The following is a 24,526-nucleotide window of genomic DNA, read 5'->3' as shown; positions in this document are numbered from 1 at the left end:
TCACCTCATGTAGTTACAAGCACTTGCATTACGTCCGGCACAAATGTGGGAGTACGTGCAATCTCAATGTTTCCAACTCAGCCACCACCGCCCACTCAATTGTTCCGGCCCTTGAGTTGCATTCTCCAGCAGCTGTATTCCATCCGAAGTTCCCGAACACCGTGCAGGATAATTGTTCTGATGAACAAAGTGCTGTTTAGCTGCTTTCAAAGCTTCATTGAGGTTATTTTGATGTTCAGCTGAGGGATTTTGATAATCCTTCTTATTCCATTCACAAGTTCTCCTGGGCCTGACTTCTCTTGGGGATGGAAATTGTGCCGCAGCCAAACTGGTGCCCGAGCCCCAATTCCAGGGGTCTCCACCCCCCCCCCCAAAAAAAAACCCTGCACCCACAATTTCTGCCGAGGTTACAACAGGGGCAAGTCATACTTTAGACATGCGCAGCTCACGGAGGCAGCCGGATATTTATAAACGCAGCCGGCCTCTACGATTTATGTCAGCCAGGTTTTGGAAACGTGACATGTGGGATTCACACCTTTTGGGAGCTTTAGCAAGTACCACAGGTTTCCAACCAAATTGATCACGGATGTGTGACTGACACCCGAGGGGGTTTAAGGGTGGGCCAGAGGCTTTGGAAGGGTGGATATTTTTGTCCCTTGTGTCTGGGGCATCCAGGTGACAGGAAAGAGAGCATGCCAGGGAAAGGTACGGTATTGTGGCAAAGCAGCTGCAAAATGGAGATGACACCTTCGATATCCGTGCCAAAGAGACATGTGAGCGTGACCAATGAGGCCAGAGGGATGGAACCAGGCCAGGCTTTAGAGGCAGCACTATGCTCACCAGGGTGGAGTGGATAACCAGATTTTATCCTGACTTCAGAGTCTACGGAGTGCGGAGGTCATATCTCAAAATGATCGAGAGTCAATGTGGATGGCGGCTCAGGTTAACTTAAGAATTGGTCACTGACAGAAGTGTCATGGTCCAGTGAGATCTCAAATCACAGTCAGTCGATCCTCGAGCCATGCCAGTGACTCTCAAGGTCACCGTGACTCTGTATTTCTGTACAGCTCATTCCAGGCCTCAGCAGAGACCTCTGCTGAATCTCACAGTCAGCTGCACACAGCAGCATCAAGGCAGTCACCGATGCCCTGTTTGCTCATTGTGGAGGAGTACATTAACTTTGCGATGCAGCATCGCAAACACAGAGGTCTACGAGGTTTTCAGAATCAGCAGGCTTCCCTCGGGTTCAAGGGGCTATCAACTGTACCCACCTCGCCATAAGGGCACCAACTCATCTGACACCTTTGTGAACAGGAAATTCTTTCACTCCCTGAATGTGCAGGTGGTGTGAGGCCACAGCAAGGTGTTTGTGCACATCTGTCCATTGTATCCTGGAGGCCGTCATGACTCATTCATCCCGAGGAATTCCCAACTGCCTCAGCTTATTCAAACACCAGCACAGCTCCATGTTATCTTCTGGAGGTCAAGGTGCACACCTTCAGGAGGTGACTGATGACCCCCTGCAAATGGAGCCTGAACGGCACTAAAACTTGTGAGACTGATAACTGAGGGAGTTTAAAGGTGAGGCCAGTGGCCAGTGACCCACAATACAATAGAACAGACTATCGGCATTCTCAAAATGCATTTCAGGTGCCCTGGCCGTTCGGAAGGGGGCCTACAATCTTCCCCTGAAAGGCTCTCTCTCCTGAATAGTAGTGTTATGCTGAATGTCACACAATGTCACACAGTGAGGCGCCTCCAAATCATAGAATTTACAGTGCAGAAGGAGGCCATTCAGCCCATCAAGTCTGCACCGGCTCATGGAAAGAGCACCCTACCCAAGGTCAACACCTCCACCCTATCCCCATAACCCAGTAACCCCACCCAACACTAAGGGCAATTTTGGACACTAAGGGCAATTTTGGCACTAAGGGCAATTTATCATGGCCAATCCACCTAACCTGCACATCTTTGGACTGTGGGAGGAAGCCGGAGCACCCGGAGGAAACCCACGCACACACGGGGCGGATGTGCAGACTCCGCACAGGCAGTGACCCAAGCCGGAATTGAACCTGGGACCTTGGAGCTGTGAAGCAATTGTGCTATCCACAATGCTACCGTGCTGCCCAAATAGATGGAGAAAAAACCATGTTCAACGCTACGTCGTCTGAGGAGGAGGAAGGTGAGGAGCAGGAGGAGGAAGCCCCTGTCCAAGATCATGGATCTAACATGGGGGAGGAGGGAGGGGGTCAGCAATGGCAGACGAGCTGAGTGGCAGGTCCATGTAGCCAACGGGCACAATCCCTTCCCCACTCACCTTGATGAGATGTTTTGCATGAGAAATATAAAAAGAAAAAAACATGTAAGGCTTCCATTGGTCTCACACACATGTTTTCTAACTCATCAATGTCTAATATTGTGGGGGGAGGGGGGGGAGTGGATGTAGGCGAGACGGGCTATAATGGGTCTGGACGAATGCAGGGTAGCCTGAACTTTGTTCCTGTGATTCCCAGATGACATGTTGTGCTCCCAAACACTACCTACCCTGCTGGCTTTCTCCCTTTGAACTGTTGTGCCGTGAAATTGCTCAGTTGTGAAATCCCTGGTCAAAGGTCAATTAAATGGGTGCACCTAAGAGATGGGTGGACATGGGGTGGGTGAAAAGGGGCAAAGGAAAATGAGAAATGTGGTGAGTATCACTCATCCCGAGGCATAATAATAACCTGAATCAATACAGAGTATCTAATCTGTAAATCTATTGCTACAATCACAATAACATGTAATCTTGGTATCTTAGTTAATGATTTAACATGCATAAAACTGCATCAACAGATCCATGATTTTATAATAACATAATCCTATATACTTACTGGGATTAGTTTATAACTTTATTACGTAGTGTTGTCTACAACCCCATTCATTGAGCCAAATATTGGTTTGAACAAAATACGGTTTGGACAATACACACATGTCTGAATGCCGTTTTCAAGTAACTGACCAGAATAATGTAACTTCAACATTAGTACTGTTCCCACTAACGTTTTGGACCAATCAATGCCTGTTGACTTTAGGCTGCTGCAACGGCAGTCCTGCTGATGATCTCAAGCTACCAAATGGGACCATTGTCACAGAAGTGGAAAATATAGGCCTTTTCCTTGAAAGTTGGATGGTTGAAACATCTGGACTGGAGACTGATTGTTTTAGATGCAGAAAACAGAACTGCACGACTGGAAACTGCACTGCGTGTTTTGATATGTTGAATCAGAATCCTTGGACCCTGTGTCATCAACATGTAAGTAGAGATGTACTTTTTGGAAATCACACGTCGCACTTCGAATTATTAATTCTTTGAACCATCTGCGTGTAGATATACAGGATTCTGGTAGTGGAACTGATGAAAGATTAATGAATTATTCTTCGCTGTCCCATTCTAATCTGCCAATATTGATTTTTAAGTACCCTGCAAGTGACAAACATGTCGACAGTGCAATGTGTTTTACATTTATTCAAAATATTCCCTTTCATTTACCAAGCAGGAGGGCCAATGCAAAGGACTCTTGTACCAAGAAAAGAGTTATTCACATATAATGGGAGGGTCAAGTGGTTGTCAATCATTCCTGCGAACTTGTGCATTTTGCAATATTAATTTTAAAGTCAGAAAAAATTGTCTATGGGCTGGCGCAGTGGTTAGTGTGAAAAGAGTATATTTTGAACAGCATAGATCGATTTCTCTATCAGTTCAAAGAGTGATGAATTAAAAGATGCTTGTTGTTTTAACGTCCTTTTTCACAAGTGTCTTGTTCGCCTTAAGGTTACTCCAGAAATATTTTGTGAGCTGTGGATTCGGGATTTTCACTATGTGACACATCAGTGTGATGCCTTGGCTTTATATGCAGCTGCCTGCGATAAATACAATGTTTGCATTCCGTGGAGGACTCCAGAATTTTGTCGTAAGTTTTTAGACCTGTTGACTTAATAATAGTTATTGTGTTACAATTGATTATTCTAAGTTAATCATCATGAAACTACAGTAAACACCCTTCAAATCTATTTGAATTGATTGCTGTCAAGTCACCCTACTGCAAAATGGAAATGAAGAAAACCCAATCCAGGACTTTGTTAACTTTCTGCCATTTGACATTCACTAACGTCCTTATGGGCTGGAATTCTCCGGCCATTCTCTTTTCCCAATGGCAGTGCATCCCCAACTTTGGGTTTCCCAGTGGTGTGCGGTGGCTTTAATGAGAAATAAATGGCTAGAGGAGCGGAGAATCCTGCCCCATGATATTGAGATTTTTCACCAAGTGACTGCAATATAGTATGAAAGTCTCAACATATAGAGTAACAGATCTTAAATCTTCCTTGATTTGACTACAAGAAGAAAAATAATTAAATGACACTGAATCAGCAGTCTTGCTTAACTCTTCCAGGCCACCTACTCCATAAGTCCTTTTCACGCTAGGTCATGCTTTTTAAAATTTTATTGGATGTGGGGCATTACTGCCAATCCCTAAATGCCCTTGAACTAAGTGGCATTTAAGAGTCAACCACACACTTCCGGGTGTGACGATGACCAGCTGAGTCGCACGTTTCGGCAGCTCCCGGTGAAACGGACTTTTGGGCTCTTGATAGGAGCCCCAACGGCAATTTTGACGGCTAAAAACACTGTGCGGTAAACCAGAAGGGAATCCCCCCTGGATACGGATGAAAAAAGGAGGAGAAAGTGGCCGGATTGCAGTGGATCCTTTAGAACAGCGGCAAGGAAGGCAAGCAAAAACCAAGATGGCGTCGGAAGGTGGCAGTTTAACATGGGGCCCTGAACAACAAGAGTTCTTGAAATGCTGTGTGGAAGAGATCAAAAAGGAAATGAAGAAAGAGCTGTTGGCCCCGATACTACAGGCGATCGAAGGGCTAAAGGAGGAACAAAAGACCCAGGAGCGGGAGCTTCGGGTCGTGAAGGCAAAGGCAGCCGAGAATGAGGACGACATACAGGGCCTGGTGGTGAAGACGGAGATCCATGAGGCACATCAGAAACGATGTGTGGAAAGGTTGGAGGCACTGGAGAACAATGCAAGGAGGAACAACCTGAGGATTCTTGGTCTTCCTGAAGGTGTGGAGGGAGCGGACGTCGGGGCATATGTGAGCACGATGCTGCACTCGTTAATGGGAGCGGAGGCCCCGTCGGGTCCGTTGGAGGTGGAGGGAGCATACCGAGTGATGGCGCGAGGACCGAGAGCAGGAGAAATTCCCAGAGCCATAGTGGTGAGATTCCTCCGTTTTAAGGATAAAGAAATGGTCCTTAGATGGGCAAAGAAAACTCGGAGCAGTAAATGGGAGAACGCGGTGATCCGCGTTTATCAAGACTGGAGTGCGGAGGTGGCGAGAAGGAGGGCGAGCTTGAATCGGGCCAAGGCGGTGCTTCATAAAAAGAAGATAAAATTTGGAATGCTGCAACCGGCAAGACTGTGGGTCACATATCGAGGAAGGCACCACTACTTTGAGACGGCGGATGAAGCGTGGACTTTTATTGTGGAAGAAAAACTGGAATGAGCGGGTTATTAAAAAGAACGTTTGAACAAAGTGGTGGGGTGAATGTGGGGGCGAAGAGGGGGGTTAAAAAGGGGGGAAAGAGGAGTTTTATGTACTAATCCTGCGATGTGGTAACTTTTCTCTCTTCCACAGGTGGTGATGGGGGGAGGAGGGGAGGTGGAGGAGATGGGGCGTTGGCCATTGGGGGCGGGGCCAAGGGAGAAGCGCGGGCTTGGTTCCCGCGCTATGATAATCATGGCGGGAATAGAGAAGCAGGAAGGAGGGGGCGTCGCACGGTGCGAGCCGAGGTCACGGGGGGAAGCCGAGGTCGGCCAGAGTTTGCTGACTTCTGGGAGCAACATGGGGGGAGTAATTACGCTAGCGGAGGATCTAGCGGGGGGAGGGGGAGGGGGGAATTACTGGGTTGCTGCTGCTGGGGAGAGGGGGGAGCTGGTATGGGAGGGGATGGGCGGGGGGGGCACCGCCTGGGGGAGATACAGCTGCGTGGGAACCGGGTGAGGAGCTGGAAAAAGGGGATGGCTAATCGACAAGGGGGGGGGTTAGGAAGCCCCCCAACCCGGCTGATCACGTGGAACGTGAGAGGGCTGAACGGGCCGATAAAGAGGGCACGGGTACTCACACACCTTAAGAAACTTAAGGCAGATGTGGTTATGTTACAGGAAACGCACCTGAAACTGATAGACCAGGTTAGGCTACGCAAAGGATGGGTGGGGCAGGTATTCCATTCGGGGCTAGATGCGAAAAACAGGGGGGTGGCTATATTATTGGGGAAGCGGGTAGTGTTCGAGGCAAAGACTATAGTGGCGGATAACGGGGGCAGATACGTGATGGTAAGTGGCAAACTACAGGGGGAGACGGTGGTTTTGGTAAACGTATATGCCCCGAACTGGGATGATGCCAATTTTATGAGGCGGATGCTAGGACGCATTCCGGACCTAGAGATGGGAAAGCTGATAATGGGGGGAGATTTTAATACGGTGTTGGAACCAGGGCTGGAGAGGTCGAAGTCCAGGACTGGAAGGAGGCCGGCAGCAGCCAAGGTACTTAAAGATTTTATGGAGCAGATGGGAGGTGTAGACCCGTGGAGATTTAGCAGACCTAGGAGTAAGGAGTTCTCGTTTTTCTCCTATGTGCTGGGTAGGGCATTGATCCCGAAGGTGAGGGGAACGGAGTATACGGCTATAGCCATTTCGGATCACGCTCCACACTGGGTGGACTTGGAGATAGGGGAGGAAACAGGAGGGCGCCCACGCTGGAGAATGGACATGGGACTAATGGCAGATGAGGGGGGGTGTCTAAGGGTGAGGGGGTGCATTGAAAAGTACTTGGAACTCAATGATAATGGGGAGGTCCAGGTGGGAGTGGTCTGGGAGGCGTTGAAGGCGGTGGTTAGAGGGGAGCTGATATCAATAAGGGCACATAAAGGGAAGCAGGAGAGTAAGGAACGGGAGCGGTTGCTGCAAGAACTTTTGAGGGTGTACAGACAATATGCGGAAGCACCGGAGGAGGGACTGTACAGGGAAAGGCAAAGGCTACATGTAGAATTTGACTTGCTGACTACGGGCACTGCAGAGGCACAATGGAGGAAGGCACAGGGTGTACAGTACGAATATGAGGAGAAGGCGAGCAGGTTGCTGGCACACCAATTGAGGAAAAGGGGAGCAGCGAGGGAAATAGGGGGAGTGAGGGATGAGGAAGGAGAGATGGAACGGGGAGCAGAGAGAGTGAATGGAGTGTTCAAGACATTTTATAAAAAATTATATGAAGCTCAACCCCCGGATGGGAGGGAGAGAATGATGGGCTTTTTGGATCGGCTGGAATTTCCCAAGGTGGAAGAGCAGGAAAGGGTGGGACTGGGAGCACAGATCGAGGTAGAAGAAGTGGTGAAAGGAATTAGGAGCATGCAGGCGGGAAAGGCCCCGGGACCGGATGGATTCCCAGTCGAATTCTCTAGAAAATATGTGGACTTGCTCGCCCCGGTATTGACGAGGACCTTTAATGAGGCAAAGGAAAGGGGACAACTGCCCCCGACTATGTCTGAAGCAACGATATCGCTTCTCTTAAAGAAGGAAAAGGACCCGCTACAATGCGGGTCCGATAGACCTATTTCCCTCCTAAATGTAGATGCCAAGATCCTGGCCAAGGTAATGGCAATGAGAATAGAGGAATGTGTCCCGGGGGTGGTCCACGAGGACCAAACTGGGTTTGTGAAGGGGAGACAGCTGAACACGAATATACGGAGGCTGTTAGAGGTAATGATGATGGCCCCACCAGAGGGGGAAACGGAGATAGTAGTGGCGATGGATGCCCAGAAAGCATTTGATAGAGTGGAGTGGGATTATTTGTGGGAGGTGTTGAGGAGATTTGGTTTTGGAGAGGGGTATGTTTGATGGGTGCAGCTGTTGTATAGGGCCCCGATGGCGAGCGTGGTCACGAATGGACGGGGATCTGCATATTTTCGGCTCCATAGAGGGATAAGGCAGGGATGCCCTCTGTCCCCATTATTGTTTGCACTGGCGATTGAGCCCCTGGCGATAGCGTTGAGGGGTTCCAAGAAGTGGAGGGGAGTACTTAGAGGAGGTGAAGAACACCGGGTATCTTTGTATGCGGACGATTTGTTACTATATGTGGCAGACCCGGCGGAGGGGATGCCAGAAATAATGCGGATACTTGGGGAGTTTGGGGATTTTTCAGGGTATAAATTGAACATGGGGAAAAGTGAGTTATTTGTGGTGCATCCAGGGGAGCAGAGTAGAGAAATAGAGGACCTACCGTTGAGGAAGGTAACAAGGGACTTTCGTTACCTGGGGATCCAGATAGCCAAGAATTGGAGCACATTGCAGAGGTTAAATTTAACGCGGTTGGTGGAACAAATGGAGGAGGATTTCAAGAGATGGGATATGGTATCCCTGTCACTGGCAGGGAGGGTGCAGGCGGTTAAGATGGTGGTCCTCCCGAGATTCCTCTTTGTGTTTCAGTGCCTCCCGGTGGTGATCACGAAGGCTTTTTTAAAAAGGATCGAAAAGAGCATCGTGGGTTTTGCGTGGGCCGGGAAGACCCCGAGAGTGAGGAAGGGATTCTTACAGCGTAGCAGGGATAGTGGGGGGCTGGCACTACCGAGCCTAAGTGAGTATTATTGGGCCGCTAATATTTCAATGGTGAGTAAGTGGATGGGAGAGGAGGAGGGAGCGGCGTGGAAGAGATTAGAGAGGGCATCCTGTAGGGGGACTAGCCTACAGGCTATGGTGACAGCCCCATTGCCGTTCTCACCGAGGAACTACACCACAAGCCCGGTGGTGGTGGCTACACTGAAGATTTGGGGACAGTGGAGATGGCATAGGGGAAAGACTGGAGCCTTGGGGGGGGTCCCCGATAAGAAACAACCATAGGTTTGCCCCGGGGGGAATGGATGGGGGATATGGAATGTGGCAAAGAGCAGGAATAACGCAACTGAAAGATCTGTTTGTGGATGGGAAGTTCGCGAGTCTGGGAGCGCTGACCGAGAAATATGGGTTGTCCCAAGGGAATGCATTCAGGTATGTGCAACTGAGGGCTTTTGCGAGGCAACAGGTGAGGGAATTCCCGCAGCTCCCGACACAAGAGGTGCAGGACAGAGTGATCTCAAAGACATGGGTGTGGGATGGTAAGGTGTCAGATATATATAGGGAAATGAGGGACGAAGGGGAGACTATGGTAGATGAACGAAAAGGGAAATGGGAAGAAGAGCTGGGGGAGGAGATCGAGGAGGGGCTGTGGGCAGATGCCCTAAGCAGGGTAAACTCGTCGTCCTTGTGTGCCAGGCTAAGCCTGATTCAGTTTAAGGTATTACACAGGGCGCATATGACTGGAGCACGGCTCAGTAAATTTTTTGGGGTGGAGGATAGGTGTGCGAGGTGCTCGAGAAGCCCAGCGAATCATACCCATATGTTTTGGTCATGCCCGGCACTACAGGGGTTTTGGATGGGGGTGACAAAGGTGCTTTCAAAAGTAGTAGGGGTTCGGGTCGAACCAAGCTGGGGGTTGGCTATATTTGGGGTTGCACAAGAGCCGGGAGTGCAGGAGGCGAGCGAGGCCGATGTTTTGGCCTTTGCGTCCCTAGTAGCCCGGCGTAGGATATTGCTAATGTGGAAAGAAGCCAAGCCCCCGGGGGTGGAGACCTGGATAAATGACATGGCAGGGTTTATAAAGCTAGAGCGGATTAAGTTCGTCCTAAGGGGGTCGGCTCAAGGGTTCACCAGGCGGTGGCAACCGTTCGTCGAATACCTCGCAGAAAGATGGATGGAATGGAAAAAAGAAGGCAGCAGCAGCAGCCCAGGATCGGGGGGGGGGGGGGTGGGGTGGGGGGGTGGAGGAGGAACCAGAAGGACTCTCAGGGTTGTTAATATATACTGTATAATATGTATAGGTCGTTGCTACAGATAATTATATATTGGACTGTTAAATTATATTTTTGGAGAGTGTTACTTGTGATAAGGCAGTTGCCAATTAGGGTTAGTTTTCATTTTTGTTATTTATTATTTATTCATTTTCTGTTTATAAAATAGGTCATTGTTATTTGTGTTGTTATAATATTGTGTAAAGGATGCACAATGTACTGTGTTGGTTGACCAAAAATTTTCAATAAAATATTTTTTTAAAAAAGAGTCAACCACACTGCTTTGGATCTGGGCTGACATTTAGGATGGGTTTTTGCAAAACGACAATACCTTCATGGTCACCACTGCACTTTTAATTCCAGATTTTTTGAGTGCAAATTTCACCATCTGTTGTCATGGGATTCAAACCTGGGTTCCCAAAGTATTACCTTGGGTCTCTGAATTACTAGTCCAGTGACAATAACACTCCGAATGAGCACCCTATCTATGTCCACTCCCCCATCCACCCCACCCTACCCCCATAACCTAAACTGGACACAAAGGGGAAATTTAGTTTGGCCAATCCACCGAACCTGCACATCTTTGTGGGAGGAACGGGAGCACCCGGAGGAAACCCACGCAGACATGGGGAGAATGTGCAGACTCCGCACAGACAGTGACCCAAGGCCGGAATTGAACCCGGGTCCCTGGTGTTGTGAGGCAGCAGTGCTAACCACTGTGCCACCCTCTTTTCTGCCCTAGTTGAAACAATTGCAGGCTATGTTTGATTATTATGCAGTTAAATTGAACTGATTTCTGTTTTACTCTCTCTTTCCCTGAATGGTCAGAATATCTTGCAATTTTCTTTTCAAAGCTTGATGAGGCCCTATTTTATTTATTTCCACATTCCTGCTCCTGTTCTGCATTCTTTCTAATTCGATGCCAACGTGCGCGATGTCATGATATTCAAACACACATCACAACACACACATCATGATAGACAGACCAACAGACCAATTAGCACACATAACACGACAGCCAATCACAGACAAGAGCAGACACAGTATAAGACAAGAAACACGACACCTGTGGGCCAGGCCATCTGGAGACAGGACAAGGCCAGGACCTCATTAACAAGACACTCACACAGTCACCATGTGCTGAGTACCAAGACAGATGTGTAAATAACTAGTTGGAATAAAACTGCGTTGTACCAATCGCAACCGTGTTGGTTCGTCATAGAATCCCTTTAGTGCAGAATATCTTTGTAGCTTCTGTACATTTTATTTTAAAAGACATTCATGCAGGTAAAATAGCTAAATTTAAAATGACCATTTCATCTTCTACATTTTTAAAGTGTTATTTTGCCAATAATGTGGTTCTTTCCTTTTACGTACAGCACTTAGCTGTCCCATAGGGATGGAATATCAACCTTGTGTGCCAGCCTGTGAGAGTAAAACATGTCAAAACAAAGACTTCTATTTGGAGCATGACTCGACTTGTTCATTCATTAGTGAGAGTTGTGTTTGTCCTCGAGGAACTCTGCTGCATCAACCAGACTCCAACTACTGTGTTACAGAGGAACAATGTGGTGAGTAAATGTTGCAGTAATTTAGGAATATGATAAAAATAGAAATGACCCAACTCTATAATATGCAGCTTGTTTGATGTTGGTTTATTAATTTGTTGGCAACTGCATCCAATTTAGCTTGATTTTTAATACAGATGTGAAATGAGTGTTAACAAACATTAATGCAGTAACCATTTCAATTGTGTGTGCGTGTGATACATTTCACAGACCACCTGCCAGTATAAAATAAAGACGAGTACAAAGATAAAAGGAGGTGAATTCCTTGAATTCTGCAAGATGATTATTGTATAAACTAGATCCACGGTGATATCCTGATAAATGTGTACTATTTTCCAAACTTTGGGAGCCACCTGTAAACGAAAGCAGACACAGATGTCAAAATTCATCATTGCTTCCAATGTGCCAGCTTAGCCTTTGACTGACTGAGAAAAAGATCATTTGAGGACCAGGACCTCAAAACCCAAATTAAGGTTAAAGTTTACTGGGCAGCACTTGTATCTGCTTTGGGGACTTGGAAAACCTACAGCAGGCACCTCGAAGTATTGGAGAAGTATCACCAGTGGTGCCTTTGCAAGATCCTCCAAATGTAGTGGCAAGAAAGATGGCCCAACAGCAGTGTCGTCTCTCAAGCCAACATGCTTAGCATTGAGGTGCATCTCACTCAAAACCAGCCCAGTTAGACATTGGAGCAGAATTAGGCCACTCGACCCATTGAGTCTGCTCCGCCATTCAATCATGGCTGATATTTTTCTCAGCCCCATTGTCCTGCCTTTTCCCCCAAACCCCTGATCCCCTTATTAATCAAGAACCTATCTATCTCTGTCTTAAAGACACTCAGTGATTTGGCCTCCACCATCTTCTGCGACAAAGATTTCCACCCTATGGCTGAAGAAATTCCTCCTCATCTCTGTTTTAAAGGATCGTCCCTTTAGTCTGAGATTGTGCCGTCTGCTTCTAGTTGGGCAGGACCTGTCATTCATATGACCGACATCAACCCGCCAAAGCAACTGCCCTATTCGGACATTAGTCGTGGCTGGAGACTCCCAGAATGGCAGTAGAAATGTTTAGAAATGTCCTTGAAGCATCCTCGAAGAGGCCAAACATTTCCACCAGCTCATGGGAGTCCATAGCTTGTGACTGACCAAAATGAAGAAGATTCAGTTAGGAAGGCACCTAACACATCGAGAGACTTCATCAGGAACACGTCGAAGCTCTGGAAAGAGCACAAAGCTCCCAACTCATCTACTCGAGCCTTCAAGCACCACGTGTGGTACAGCCTGCAGATCATGCATTGGACTTTTTAAACATCCCAGAGCCCTTGGAGTGGAAACAAGTCACCCTCGATCCTGAAGGACTGCCTAAGAAGAGGAACACAGACTAGTCCACACAGCCGTAGCAATTCAAAGTGAATTCATTGGTAGTGTGAAATGAATGCACAAATTTAGTTTGCCGGAAGTTTAAATCAACACTTGATAAATCGGGTGGCCTCAGCTCATATTAATTTTAATTATTTATGTATTTTTTCCCCTAGCCTGCACAGATAATGAAGGCCTCCCACGGGCAGCAGGTGAGACCTGGAATGGATCGCACAAAGGATGCTGCATGTACAAGTGTTTGGAGAATGGAACTATTATTGCCATGGAACCTGAATGTGGTCAAGTATCAGCACCGATCTGTGAACGAGAGGGAGAGATAATTATTGATGTCATTGAGGAGGGAGCATGCTGTCCAAAGAAGATTTGTGGTATGTGTTAGATATTAAAATGAAATGCCATCATTCTGCTTTTTTGGAAGTGGAAATGTGAATTTGTTTTTACATTTTTAAAAAAGCTATAGGGTTGGATTCTCCCAAAATGAGGCCATGTCCCCACACCGGAGTAAAAACGGTGGAGTTTTATTGCCGAAATTCCGATAAAAAAGTTGGACTAATTCAATGCCTTGCAGGGGGCTAGCAGGGATTCGGAGTAAATCGTGCAGCTTTAGCTGGGGTTATGGGCCCCCGCCCTTCCGGTTCGGAGTCCGCGCATGTGCACGGTGATGGCCACCAGCGGCCACGCCGAGCTCCATGGCGGACTCGGATTGCGGAGCCACACCGAAAAATGAGATACCCCACCCCTGATCGGCCGCGCGCCCAAGCATCTAACCCCGCAGATCTAATACCCGGCCACCTATAAGGCCCCCACCCCGGTGTCCGATTACCCCGCCCCCCACCAGGGTGGCCGCGGACTGATCTGCAGCTGCCAGGCCAGCATCCTGACTGGCTAGTTAGTTTTAACTGGTGGTTAGTTCCATGTCGTTGGGAACTCGACCGGTCAGGAGCGGAGGACTGCTGGGCGGGCAGTGGAGCGAAATTGTCATTTAAAGCGATTAAGTATTTTATGACAGTAGTTCTGCATCACATTTAAATGCTTCAAGTTTGGACCATGTGAAATTCAAATCAGGCGATGAAATACTTTGTGATGCATTGATAAAAATAGCTACAGATCGAGGAATAGAATTGGGACCTGATTCTAGTTGGGGCGCTGAAATATTTGGCCTGGCTCCTTGAAAAACTGGCTTTCTGCTTCTTTGAAGATAAGGCGAAACCTCCTACTTAAGAAGGTATCGTTGTTTCTTAGGGCCTCTCATAACATTGCCGAGGGTCAACTGAAGGACTGGAACTTTCACTCAGTTGTCTCTTTACTCCATAAGGTGGGGGGGGGGGGTTGGAGGGCAGGGGGTGCTTTTAAAGGTAATAATTTGCTAGCAGTTTGCTTCAGTCACACTCGGGCCTCAGATGAGTTCTGCTTCTTTGATGGGATGGGTACCATTATTGTACTGCCATTGCTATAGGCACCTGTGGCAAGTATTGTAATAATCCCATCCAGAGGATTTTCAACAGAATTAAATCAGTGGACAGTGGTCTTGCTCTGTGGCATCTCTTCTCCCTTCACAGGTTTGCAAACTTTCTACCCTACCTTGTTTCAGACCTAAATGGAGCGTAAAGAAATTACATGAAAATATATATAATCTTGAACTTGCTCTACGGTAAAGTATGCTGTTCTTTAACAAATGTAATAATTCTGAAAAGGGGCAGAAATGCAAAGTAAAAACTCTCTTTATTGCGTGTATTTTTTTCAGAGTGCAATTTGACCATCTGCGGAACCGACGTTGTAACATGTGAAAATGGAGACAAATTGGTGATAGGCTACAGCGGCGTGTCTTGTTGTCCTGAATACCGTTGTGGTAAGTTTAGAGATAATATCGGATTGATGGTTTTGGGAGATTATTTCCACTTTTGGCGATGGTGGATCAGCATCACACCCGATTAAAGTCAACGGAATGGAAACTCAGCCACGTGTTCAACGATTGGCCGATCCGTGACAACATTTAACCGGAAACACACAAGTTGCAAATATTTTTTTTTAATGGGTAAATGTAAGCATAGGTTTTCTAGACGTATTTCCTGTGTGTGAGCCAAAGTTAAAATGCCATCACACTTTGACTGAATGAATTGTTCAAAGCAGAAGGCAAACAAATTGACACAGCTGTACGCTGCAAACTTGACATTATTTTAATACTCCATTGATTTCTGTATGTCCTTGATCGAATACTTTTATTTAAACACCATACTGCAGGAAGGCAAGGGTAAAAATGATTGCTCTTGTTGCTTTTGTAAGTGGAGTACTGAATGAAATATAGTTAATTTTGCTGTCAATACACAGAATGTGACCCTCTGGCATGTCCAACTAGTTCACCGCCGGTATGTAGAGAGGACCAGTTTCTTGTTGAAGTACGAAAAGATGACTCCTGCTGTTTCTCCTTTCAGTGTGGTAAGACAACAATGTTCAAATTTGGGCTTTTTCATTTCATATTTTAAACAAATTTTCATGTAAAAAAGCAACTTCTAAAGGCAGATCATAAGACCATAAGACATAGGAGCAGAATTAGGCCACTCGGCCCATCGGGTCTGCTCCGCCATTCAATCATGGCTGATCCACAAATCCCATGAATTAAATCTTGCAACCTTGTGTGAATCAGCTAGCCTACCACAAGGACATTTATCCCTTTCCACGGTATTATTCAATAAACTATATTAGATGTCTCCCATGTGCTGTTGTACACTTTGTTAAGTCAGCCAATATTCGGGATAATAGAGGTGTTACTATTTTAAAGTAATTATGCCTTTTGAGTGACACTGGTTGGCTGTATTGCTGATTATGCCCCATGTTCTTTTTTTAAAAAAGTGGTTAGTGATCTGTTTAATGTTAATTAAACCCAAGATACGTATTAAAATCTCCTTTAAATTTTCCAGTGTGTGAGTCGTGCATTGACCCAATTCCTGTATGCAATGATGGAGATATCCTTGTAGTAGACCTCAACACCACTGATCGCTGCTGTCCACTATATCACTGTGGTGAGTGAAATAATAACTTTATCATTTTCATTTGAATGGTGAGCAATTCATGTAAAGTTCTGAGTATTTTGAAATAGATGCGGCGTTAATCAAAGGATAACCAATTTGTCATTGAGGAAACAAAACAGCTTTCCACCTTTTGCAGGAGACTCATATCTCGTGCTTATGTTTTTTGTTTGTGGAAGCTTTAGGCCGCGTTTTGTTTTGAATATCACCGTGGCTCGGGATGGCATTAAAAAGCCAACTTTTGAATTTACAAATTGAGGGCAACCATCCAATGAAATCCTGCCTTCTACTAGTTAATATCGAGCAGTATTGTGCCTAGGAGGTCAGATTGTAAAGGTGCTGGATTCACAAATTCCTTCAAAATGCTTGCGCGGAAGTAATTAATTGAAGTCATAGGGGTGACTTTGCGAAGAGTATGATAATCAGAGAAAGAGTGTTGGGAGAAAAGATTATGTGCAACAGTGCCGTGGATTATGTGATGGATTGCAATTGTATGAGGAAGGAGTGACTAAAAGATAGGAAGAAGTGAGTATTGGGAGAGATGGGTGTGAGGAGATGAGTCGCCTGTCAGTTTTAGGCAAGTATTCCATGTGGGTTTCTGGATTTGTAAGCCTCCTGTTCAGCAGTGCTTTATGATCTAGACCTCTCCTTCTCCCAATGCATCTCATTCTATTCATTGTCTCTTCTGATGCTGCCTTATTGCTCCTATTCCTTTGTCTCTGTTCATTCTTCTCATAGATGTTTCCGTTATAAGGTAACTAATATAAGAAATCTCTTGAGACAAAAATGTTTACATAAAGTGTGGGCGAGATTCTCTCAGCCCACGCCGGGCCGGGCGTGAATTGCACGAAGCCGCCCCGATGAGCGGAGAATTGGCGCCATTGTCTCTGGCGCGGCGCCAGATGGGGGCTGATCTACGCGCCCCCCCCCCCCCCCCGCCCCGGCGATTCTCCGCCCGGGATGAGCCGAGTGGCCGCAAAAGAAAATCCGAGTCCCGCCACATCCACATGTGGTCTTACGCAGTGGGATCTCGGCGTGCATCCTTTTGGGGGCGGCCTGGTGGGGAGGAGGGGGGGTCCGACCCCGGGGGGGGAGGGGCTGTGCTATGGCCTGGCCCGCGATCGGGGCCTACCGATCGGCGGGATGGCCTCTCGGGCTGGGGGGCCTCTTTTGCTCCCCGCCAGCCCCTGGAGCCCTACGCCATGTTGCGTGCTGGCCTCCTGTGGGGCTTGGAATAGCTGCTCCTGGGGGCCTGCTGATGCCGTCATAAAACACGACAACATTTACGACGGCGTCAACACTTAGCCTCAGGATCAGAGTATCCCGTCCTGTATATCTTTGAAATTATTCCCCCAAGAAATAAAAAAATTTATTTTTGGGATTGTTGGCTCCTGTTCTCCTCTATTTCAATGTATTTATCCCTACAATTTTGAAAGAAAAGTATCTGCTGATTTGAACTGGACTACAAATTGGTAAAGCTTCCTTTGCTAATTTAAATCTTACCCTATATAATAATTTGATTTTTTCCCCCCCCCCTCCATATTTTCTCCTTCACTGCAGTCTGTGATGAAAATTTGTGTCCTCCTCCTGATGAGGCCTGTACAGCCGGAACTAAACTAGTAAAGAAATCTACTTCAGGAGTCTGCTGTCCTGATTGGCAATGTGGTAACCATGAGTTATTTAATTATTATAAACAATATTTTGAATATATCAAAATGGTTTCCATTTATTTAAGTTTAACTTTCTCCTTTTTCAGACTGCAACTGTGAAAACAGTACCAATACTTCATGCAAAGTGGTATGTAAATTTAACAATGCAAACTAGTGTGCGGTAGGATGGAAGCGAGCCTGCTAGAAACTGCCTCAAAATAAGAAAGACATGAAAGGGCAGCTGCATTGTAATCTTTAATATGTTCACATTTTGGATTTTAAAGGGCAAATTTGCAATCGGCACAGTTAAAATGCTGAAAACCATTAACTATCAGAATGACTTTCTTACGGTTGCTATAGTTGCCAACTTACAATAGGCAAGGTAAAGGTAAAGTCGTCATAGTCCCAGATGACCATAGGCTGCTTTCCCCTTTGAGGGGGAGAGATGACTGGTGGTGATTTAACCTGAGGGTCACCACACCTCAGCAAGATTGAGGAGGTGGGGCCTTCATGAATAACCTCACAATAACCTTACAATAATGCTTCCTAAATAAATATAAACTGAATCTTATTATTTGGAGTTGGACATCACTGTGACCATTCGCCAATAATGGAAGCCCAGCAGGAAAAAATGCTGCCAGAACTTTTGGTCTTCATTCTTGCCCATTGTTTTGGTTTGGATGGTAAAGCTGCTAATGCTGGAATAGCTGATCTTTTGTTTGATCTGTGGAGCCCCTTTTGTAGATACTCTCCAACGACCCATAAGAATGAGCTAAAATGTACCCCCACCCGTCCTCCCCGATCCCTTTCATGATCTCTAGCCACAGAGGTGAATGTAAGAAAATCACCTCCATTGTTCTTTATTGGTGTCTCCACAGCACTTAAGACAGCACAATTGCAAGAATTGAAATCGGTAGAAGGCAGTCCTGTACTGCTGAGTGGAGTACATACTGAATGTAGCCCCAGCTTGTTGCTGGGTAACACATTTAACATACGCTCTACCCACAAGCAAAAGAACAGGCAAGCCCTGTATCGATTTCAGTAATTATGCAGGGCTGATCTTAGAGCAGCTGTAAAGTTATTCTTGGCGATGAGCTACTGTTGACTGAGATGAACTGAGAATGAACTGATGTTGAACTGAGATGAGGAGGAATTACTTCTCGCAGATGGTGGTGAATTTGGGGAACTTGCTGCCCCATAGGGCTTACGAATTTGAGTCACTAAATGGTTTCAAGAAGGGGAAAGATATATTTCAGATATTTTAAAAATGGGTTAAAGGGATATGGGCAACAGGTGGGGAGGCGGATTTGAGACCAGGAAGAGATCAGCCATGATCTGATTGAGCGGTGGAGCAGACTCGAAGGGCTGAATTGCCTAGTTCTGCTCCTAATTCTATGTTCCTATGTTGTCTTTTGGGTATGAACCTAATTGCTTTGACACATTTTAAGCGGATGTACCGGGGGCGGGATTTTCTCAGCCCACGCCGGGTCAGAGAATCGCCGGGCCGGGCGCGAATCGTGCGACGCCGCCCCGACATCGGTCTGCCGATTCACTGGTGAGCGGAGAATCGGCGGCATAGGCGCCGGCACGGTCGGCACGGCGCCGGTCGGGGGCCGCTCTACACGCTCATCCCCCCACCCCCCCAGCAATTCTCCGCCCGGGATGGACCGAGTGGCCGTCCAAAAAAGCCTGAGTCCCGCTGGCACCGTTCACATCTGGGGCGAGATTCTCTGAGCCCCCGCCGTTTCGGAGAATCGCCGGGGCCTGGTGTGAATCCCGCCCCCGCCGGTTGCCGAATTCTCCACCACCGGATATTCGGCGGGGGTGGGAATCGCGCCGCGCCGGTTGGCGGGCCACCCCCCGCGATTCTCCGGCCCGAATGGGCCGAAGTCCCGCCGCTAAAATGCCTGTCCCGTCAGCGTAGATTAAACCACCTCTCTTACCGGCGGGAAAAGGCGGCGCGGACGGGCTCCGGGGTCCTGGGGGGAGCGCGGGCCGATCTGGCCCCGGGGGGTGCCCCCACGGTGGCCTGGCCCGTGATCGGGGCCCACCGATCTGCGGGCGGGCCTGTGCCGTGGGGGCACTCTTTCCCTTCCGCCTTCACCACGGTCTCCACCACTGCGCATGCGCGGGAATGCCGTGAGCGGCCGCTAACGCTCCCGCGCATGCGCCGCCCGGAGATGTCATTTCCGCGCCAGCTGGCGGGGCACCAAAGGCCTTTTCCGCCAGCTGCCGGGGCGGAAATTCATCCGGCGCTGACCTAGCCCCTTAAGGTTGGGGCTCGGCCCCTAAAGATGCGGAGCATTCCGCACCTTTGGGGCGGCGCGATGCCCGACTGATTGCGCCGTTTTGGGGCGCCAGTCGGCGGACATCGCGCCGTTTCCGGAGAATTTTGCCCCTGGTCTTACCGGGTGGGACCTCGGCATCCATCCTGTCTGGGGCGGCCTTGTGGGGGGGTCCGACCCCGGAAGGGCCTCCACCGTGTCCTGGCCCGCGAACGGGGCCTACCGATCGGCGGGCCAGCCTCTCGTGGTGGGGGCCCCTTTTGATACGCTCTGGCCCCTGTAGCCCTACACCATGTTGCGTCGGGGCTGGTGCAGAGAAGGAGGCTATCGCGCATGTGCGCATTCGCGCTATTCGCAGTGCGCATGTGCGCATTCTCGCCATTCGCAGCGCAAATGCGCAGCCCCGCGACGCCCATTTGACGCCGGTATCAACAGCTGGAGCGGCATGGGTCTCTCCAGTGCCGTGCTGGCCTCCTGTAGGGCAGGGAATCGCTACACATAGTGATCTGATGACGTCGTCGTCGTTAAACTCTCCAGTTTTTACGACGGCGTCCGCACTCTGCCTTCAGATGGGAGAATCCCGCCCCATATGTTTGGCCGCATTGTTGTTAAATTTGGGCCAGGGCTACTTCTGCTTTCCGTATCAGTATTCATTGGCAGAGAGCTTACATTGAGGCGATGCAATACTGTCCTATCATGCTTATACCAAATGCTCCATTGTGTTTTACATATGCTAATGTTTAAATTACTGAGATAGAAAATAATGGAATATTCATCATGAGTGGTAACATGACTGTTAATGACTAGAAAACAACGTAACTATTGAATTTGTTCTCAGGCTGTATATTTTACCAAACTTTAATAATCACTTTTTCAACCAATAATATCACTGTACGAAGTCTTACAACACCAGGTTAAAGTCCAACAGGTTTGTTTCGATGTCACTAGCTTTCGGAGCACTGCTCCTTCCTCAGGTGAATGAAGAGGTCTGTTCCAGAAACACATATATAGACAAATTCAAAGATGCCAAACAATGCTAGGAATGCGAGCATTAGCAGGTGATTAAATCTTTACAGATCCAGAGATGGGGTAACCCCAGGTTAAAGAGGTGTGAATTGTACCAAGCCAGGACAGTTGGTAGGATTTCGCAGGCCAGATGGTGGGGGATGAATGTAATGTGACATGAATCCCAGGTCCCGGTTGAGGCCGCACTCATGTGTGCGGAACTTGGCTATAAGTTTCTGCTCGGCGATTCTGCGTTGTCGCGGGTCCTGAAGGCCGCCTTGGAGAACGCTTACCCGGAGATCAGAGGCTGAATGCCCTTGACTTCTGAAGTGTTCCCCGACTGGAAGGGAACATTCCTGCCTGGTGATTGTTGCGCGATGTCCGTTCATTCGTTGTCGCAGTGTCTGCATGGTCTCGCCAATGTACCACGCTTCGGGACATCCTTTCCTGCAGCGTATGAGGTAGACAACGTTGGCCGAGTCGCACGAGTATGTACCGCGTACCTGGTGGGTGGTGTTCTCACGTGTAATAGTGGTATCCATGTCGATGATCTGGCACGTCATGCAGAGATTGCCATGACAGGGTTGTGTGGTGTCGTGGTCACTGTTCTGAAGACTGGGTAGTTTGCTGCACACAATGGTTCGTTTGAGGTTGCGCGGTTGTTTGAAGGCAAGTAGTGGGGGTGTGGGGATGACCTTGGCAAGATGTTCATCGTCATCAATGACGTGTTGAAGGCTGTGAAGAAGATGACGTAGTTTCTCCGCTCCGGGGAAGTACTGGACGACGAAGGGTATTCTGTCGGTTGTGTCCCATGTTTGTCTTCTGAGGAGGTCGGTCCGGTTTTTCGCTGTGGCGCGTTGGAACTGTCGATCGATGAGTCGAGTGCCATATCCCGTTCGTACGAGGGCATCTTTCAACGTCTGTAGATGTCTGTTACGCTCCTCCTCGTCTGAGCAGATCCTGTGTATACAGAGCGCTTGTCCATAGGGGATGGCTTCTTTAATGTGTTTAGGGTGGAAGCTGGAGAAGTGGAGCATCATGAGGTTATCCGTGGGTTTGCGGTAAAGCGAAGTGCTGAGGTGACCGTCCTTGATGGAGACGAGTGTGTCCAAGAATGCAACTGATTTTGGAGAGTAGTCCATGGTGAGTCTGATGGTTGGATGGAACTTATTAATGTCATCGTGTAGTCGTTTCAGTGATTCTTCGCCGTGGGTCCAAAGGAAAAAAATGTCATCGATGTATCTGGTGTATAACATCGGTTGAAGGTCCTGTGCGGTGAGTAGGTCCTGTTCAAACTTGTGCATGAAGATGTTGGCGTATTGGGGTGCGAATTTGGTCCCCATGGCTGTTTCGTGCGTCTGGATGAAGAACTTGTTGTCGAAGGTGAAGACGTTGTGATCCAGAATGAAGCGGATGAGTTGCAGAATTGCGTCTGGAGATTGGCAGTTGTCGGTGTTGAGTACTGAGGCTGTTGCAGCAATGCCGTCGTCATGGGGGATGCTGGTGTCGAGTGCCGAGACGTCCATTGTGACGAGGAATGTTCCTGGTTCAACTGGTCCATGGGTGATGAGCTTCTGTAGGAAGTCCGTCGTGTCGCGACAGAAGCTGGGTGTACCTTGTACGATGGGTTTCAAGATGCCCTCGATGTAGCCAGAGAGGTTCTCACACAGGGTCCCATTGCCTGAAACGATAGGGCGGCCTGGTGTGTTGGCCTTATGTATTTTTGGGAGGCAGTAGAGATCTCCAATGCGGGGAGTACGTGGGATGAGAGCACGTAGGGTGCTCTGAAGATCTGGATCCAAGGTCTTGATCAGTCTGTTAAGTTGGCGGATGTGTTCCTTGGTCGGATCTGCGGGTAACTGTCCGTAGTGTTCTTGGTTGTTCAGTTGTCGGTATACTTCTTTGCAGTAGTCCGTTCTGTTCAGTACGACAGTGGCCCCCCCTTTGTCTGCTGGTTTGATGACGATGCTGTGGTTGGTCTTGAGAGCGCGGATGGCATTGCGTTGTGCTTGGGTGACGTTCGGGGTTGTCTTGTGAATGCGACTGATGAATCTGGCATTGACGCGACTCCTGACGGCTTGAGCATACATGTCGAGTCTAAGGCAGCGGCCTTCCGGAGGGGTCCAATTCGACTCTTTCCTCTTCGGTTGCCGCACCGCAGATCTCTCGGTCTGCTGTTCCGGTTCATTGGTAGTCTGCTTGGGTTCGCTGTTGGCCTCTTGGGGTCTGTGGAAGAATTCCCGGAGCCTCATTCGCCTGATGAATTCCTCCGTGTCTGCCGCGAGACTGATGGGGTCCATTTTGGTGGTGGTGCAGAAATTAAGCCCTCTGCTGAGGACTTCGATTTCGTCTGGTTGAAGGGTGTAGTCTGACAAGTTGACAATAGATTTCCCTGTATTGTTTTCTACTGTGACACCGGGGGTGGCTTGGTTGCTGCCGGTGGTGATGCCAAGTTTCTCAAGCTTTCTGTTCTTGGTATGCATATAGGTGGCATAGTATTGTTGTCTCATCTGTTTGGCGGTGTTCCGCAGCTGGTCTGCTGCGTCCTGAGCGCAAGTTGAGAATATGGCCTCTATCTTGGTTTCCAGGTTGCGTCGTCTGCTGTAGAGCTGGCGGACGAGGTGGTTGAGGAGTGTGAGAGAGGTGCGACGGCAGAGTCTCTCAGCGAAGTCTGTGTTGTAGGTCGACTTGAGTGGGTTTGTGATCTGTAGCCCTTTCGGGATCTTGTCTGCTTTCTTGCATCTTTGTAGAAACTTAATGTCAGTGTCTATATGCGTGATCTTCCTGGAGATCCAGCTTCCACCCTAAACACATTAAAGAAGCCATCCCCTATGGACAAGCGCTCCGTATACACAGGATCTGCTCAGATGAGGAGGAGCGTAACAGACATCTACAGACGTTGAAAGATGCCCTCGTACGAACGGGATATGGCACTCGACTCATCGATCGACAGTTCCAACGCGCCACAGCGTAAAACCGGACCGAACTCCTCAGAAGACAAACATGGGACACAACCGACAGAATACCCTTCGTCGTCCAGTACTTTCCCGGAGCGGAGAAACTACGACATCTTCTTCACAGCCTTCAACACGTCATTGATGACGATGAACATCTTGCCAAGGTCATCCCCACACCCCCACTACTTGCCTTCAAACAACCGCGCAACCTCAAACGAACCATTGTGTGCAGCAAACTACCCAGTCTTCAGAACAGTGACCACGGCACCACACAACCCTGTCATGGCAATCTCTGCAAGACGTGCCAGATCATCGACATGGACACCACTATTACACGTGAGAACACCACCCACCAGGTACGCGGTACATACTCGTGCGACTCGGCCAACGTCGTCTACCTCATACGCTGCAGGAAAGGATGTCCCGAAGCGTGGTACATTGGAGAGACCATGCAGACGCTGCGACAACGAATGAACGGACATCGCGCAACAATCACCAGGCAGGAATGTTCCCTTCCAGTCGGGGAACACTTCAGCAGTCAAGGGCATTCAGCCTCTGATCTCCGGGTAAGCGTTCTCCAAGGCGGCCTTCAGGACCCGCGACAACGCAGAATCGCCGAGCAGAAACTTATAGCCAAGTTCCGCACACATGAGTGCGGCCTCAACCGGGACCTGGGATTCATGTCTCATTACATTCATCCCCCACCATCTGGCCTGCGAAATCCTACCAACT

The 24,526-nt window shown here is 48.4% G+C and overlaps 1 protein-coding gene across 1 annotated transcript in view; it reads left to right on the top strand.

Moving 5' to 3' along the window:
• otogl (otogelin-like) overlaps positions 1 to 24,526 on the top strand; it is a 170,884-nt gene that overhangs the window by 120,246 nt on the left and 26,112 nt on the right. The window contains exons 39-47 of the mRNA XM_072483997.1: positions 3,072 to 3,292; positions 3,812 to 3,950; positions 11,305 to 11,496; positions 13,028 to 13,240; positions 14,617 to 14,721; positions 15,201 to 15,308; positions 15,791 to 15,892; positions 17,459 to 17,563; positions 17,655 to 17,695. Coding sequence (XP_072340098.1) covers positions 3,072 to 3,292; positions 3,812 to 3,950; positions 11,305 to 11,496; positions 13,028 to 13,240; positions 14,617 to 14,721; positions 15,201 to 15,308; positions 15,791 to 15,892; positions 17,459 to 17,563; positions 17,655 to 17,695 — 1,226 coding nt within the window. The remainder of the gene's footprint in view (positions 1 to 3,071; positions 3,293 to 3,811; positions 3,951 to 11,304; positions 11,497 to 13,027; positions 13,241 to 14,616; positions 14,722 to 15,200; positions 15,309 to 15,790; positions 15,893 to 17,458; positions 17,564 to 17,654; positions 17,696 to 24,526) is intronic.

Source organism: Scyliorhinus torazame, chromosome 19, assembly GCF_047496885.1.
Source record: "Scyliorhinus torazame isolate Kashiwa2021f chromosome 19, sScyTor2.1, whole genome shotgun sequence".
In the NCBI taxonomy this organism is placed as follows: Eukaryota; Metazoa; Chordata; class Chondrichthyes; order Carcharhiniformes; family Scyliorhinidae; genus Scyliorhinus; species Scyliorhinus torazame.
The sequence above is the reverse complement of the archived record's forward strand: the minus strand, read 5'-3'. Positions and strand labels throughout refer to the sequence as shown.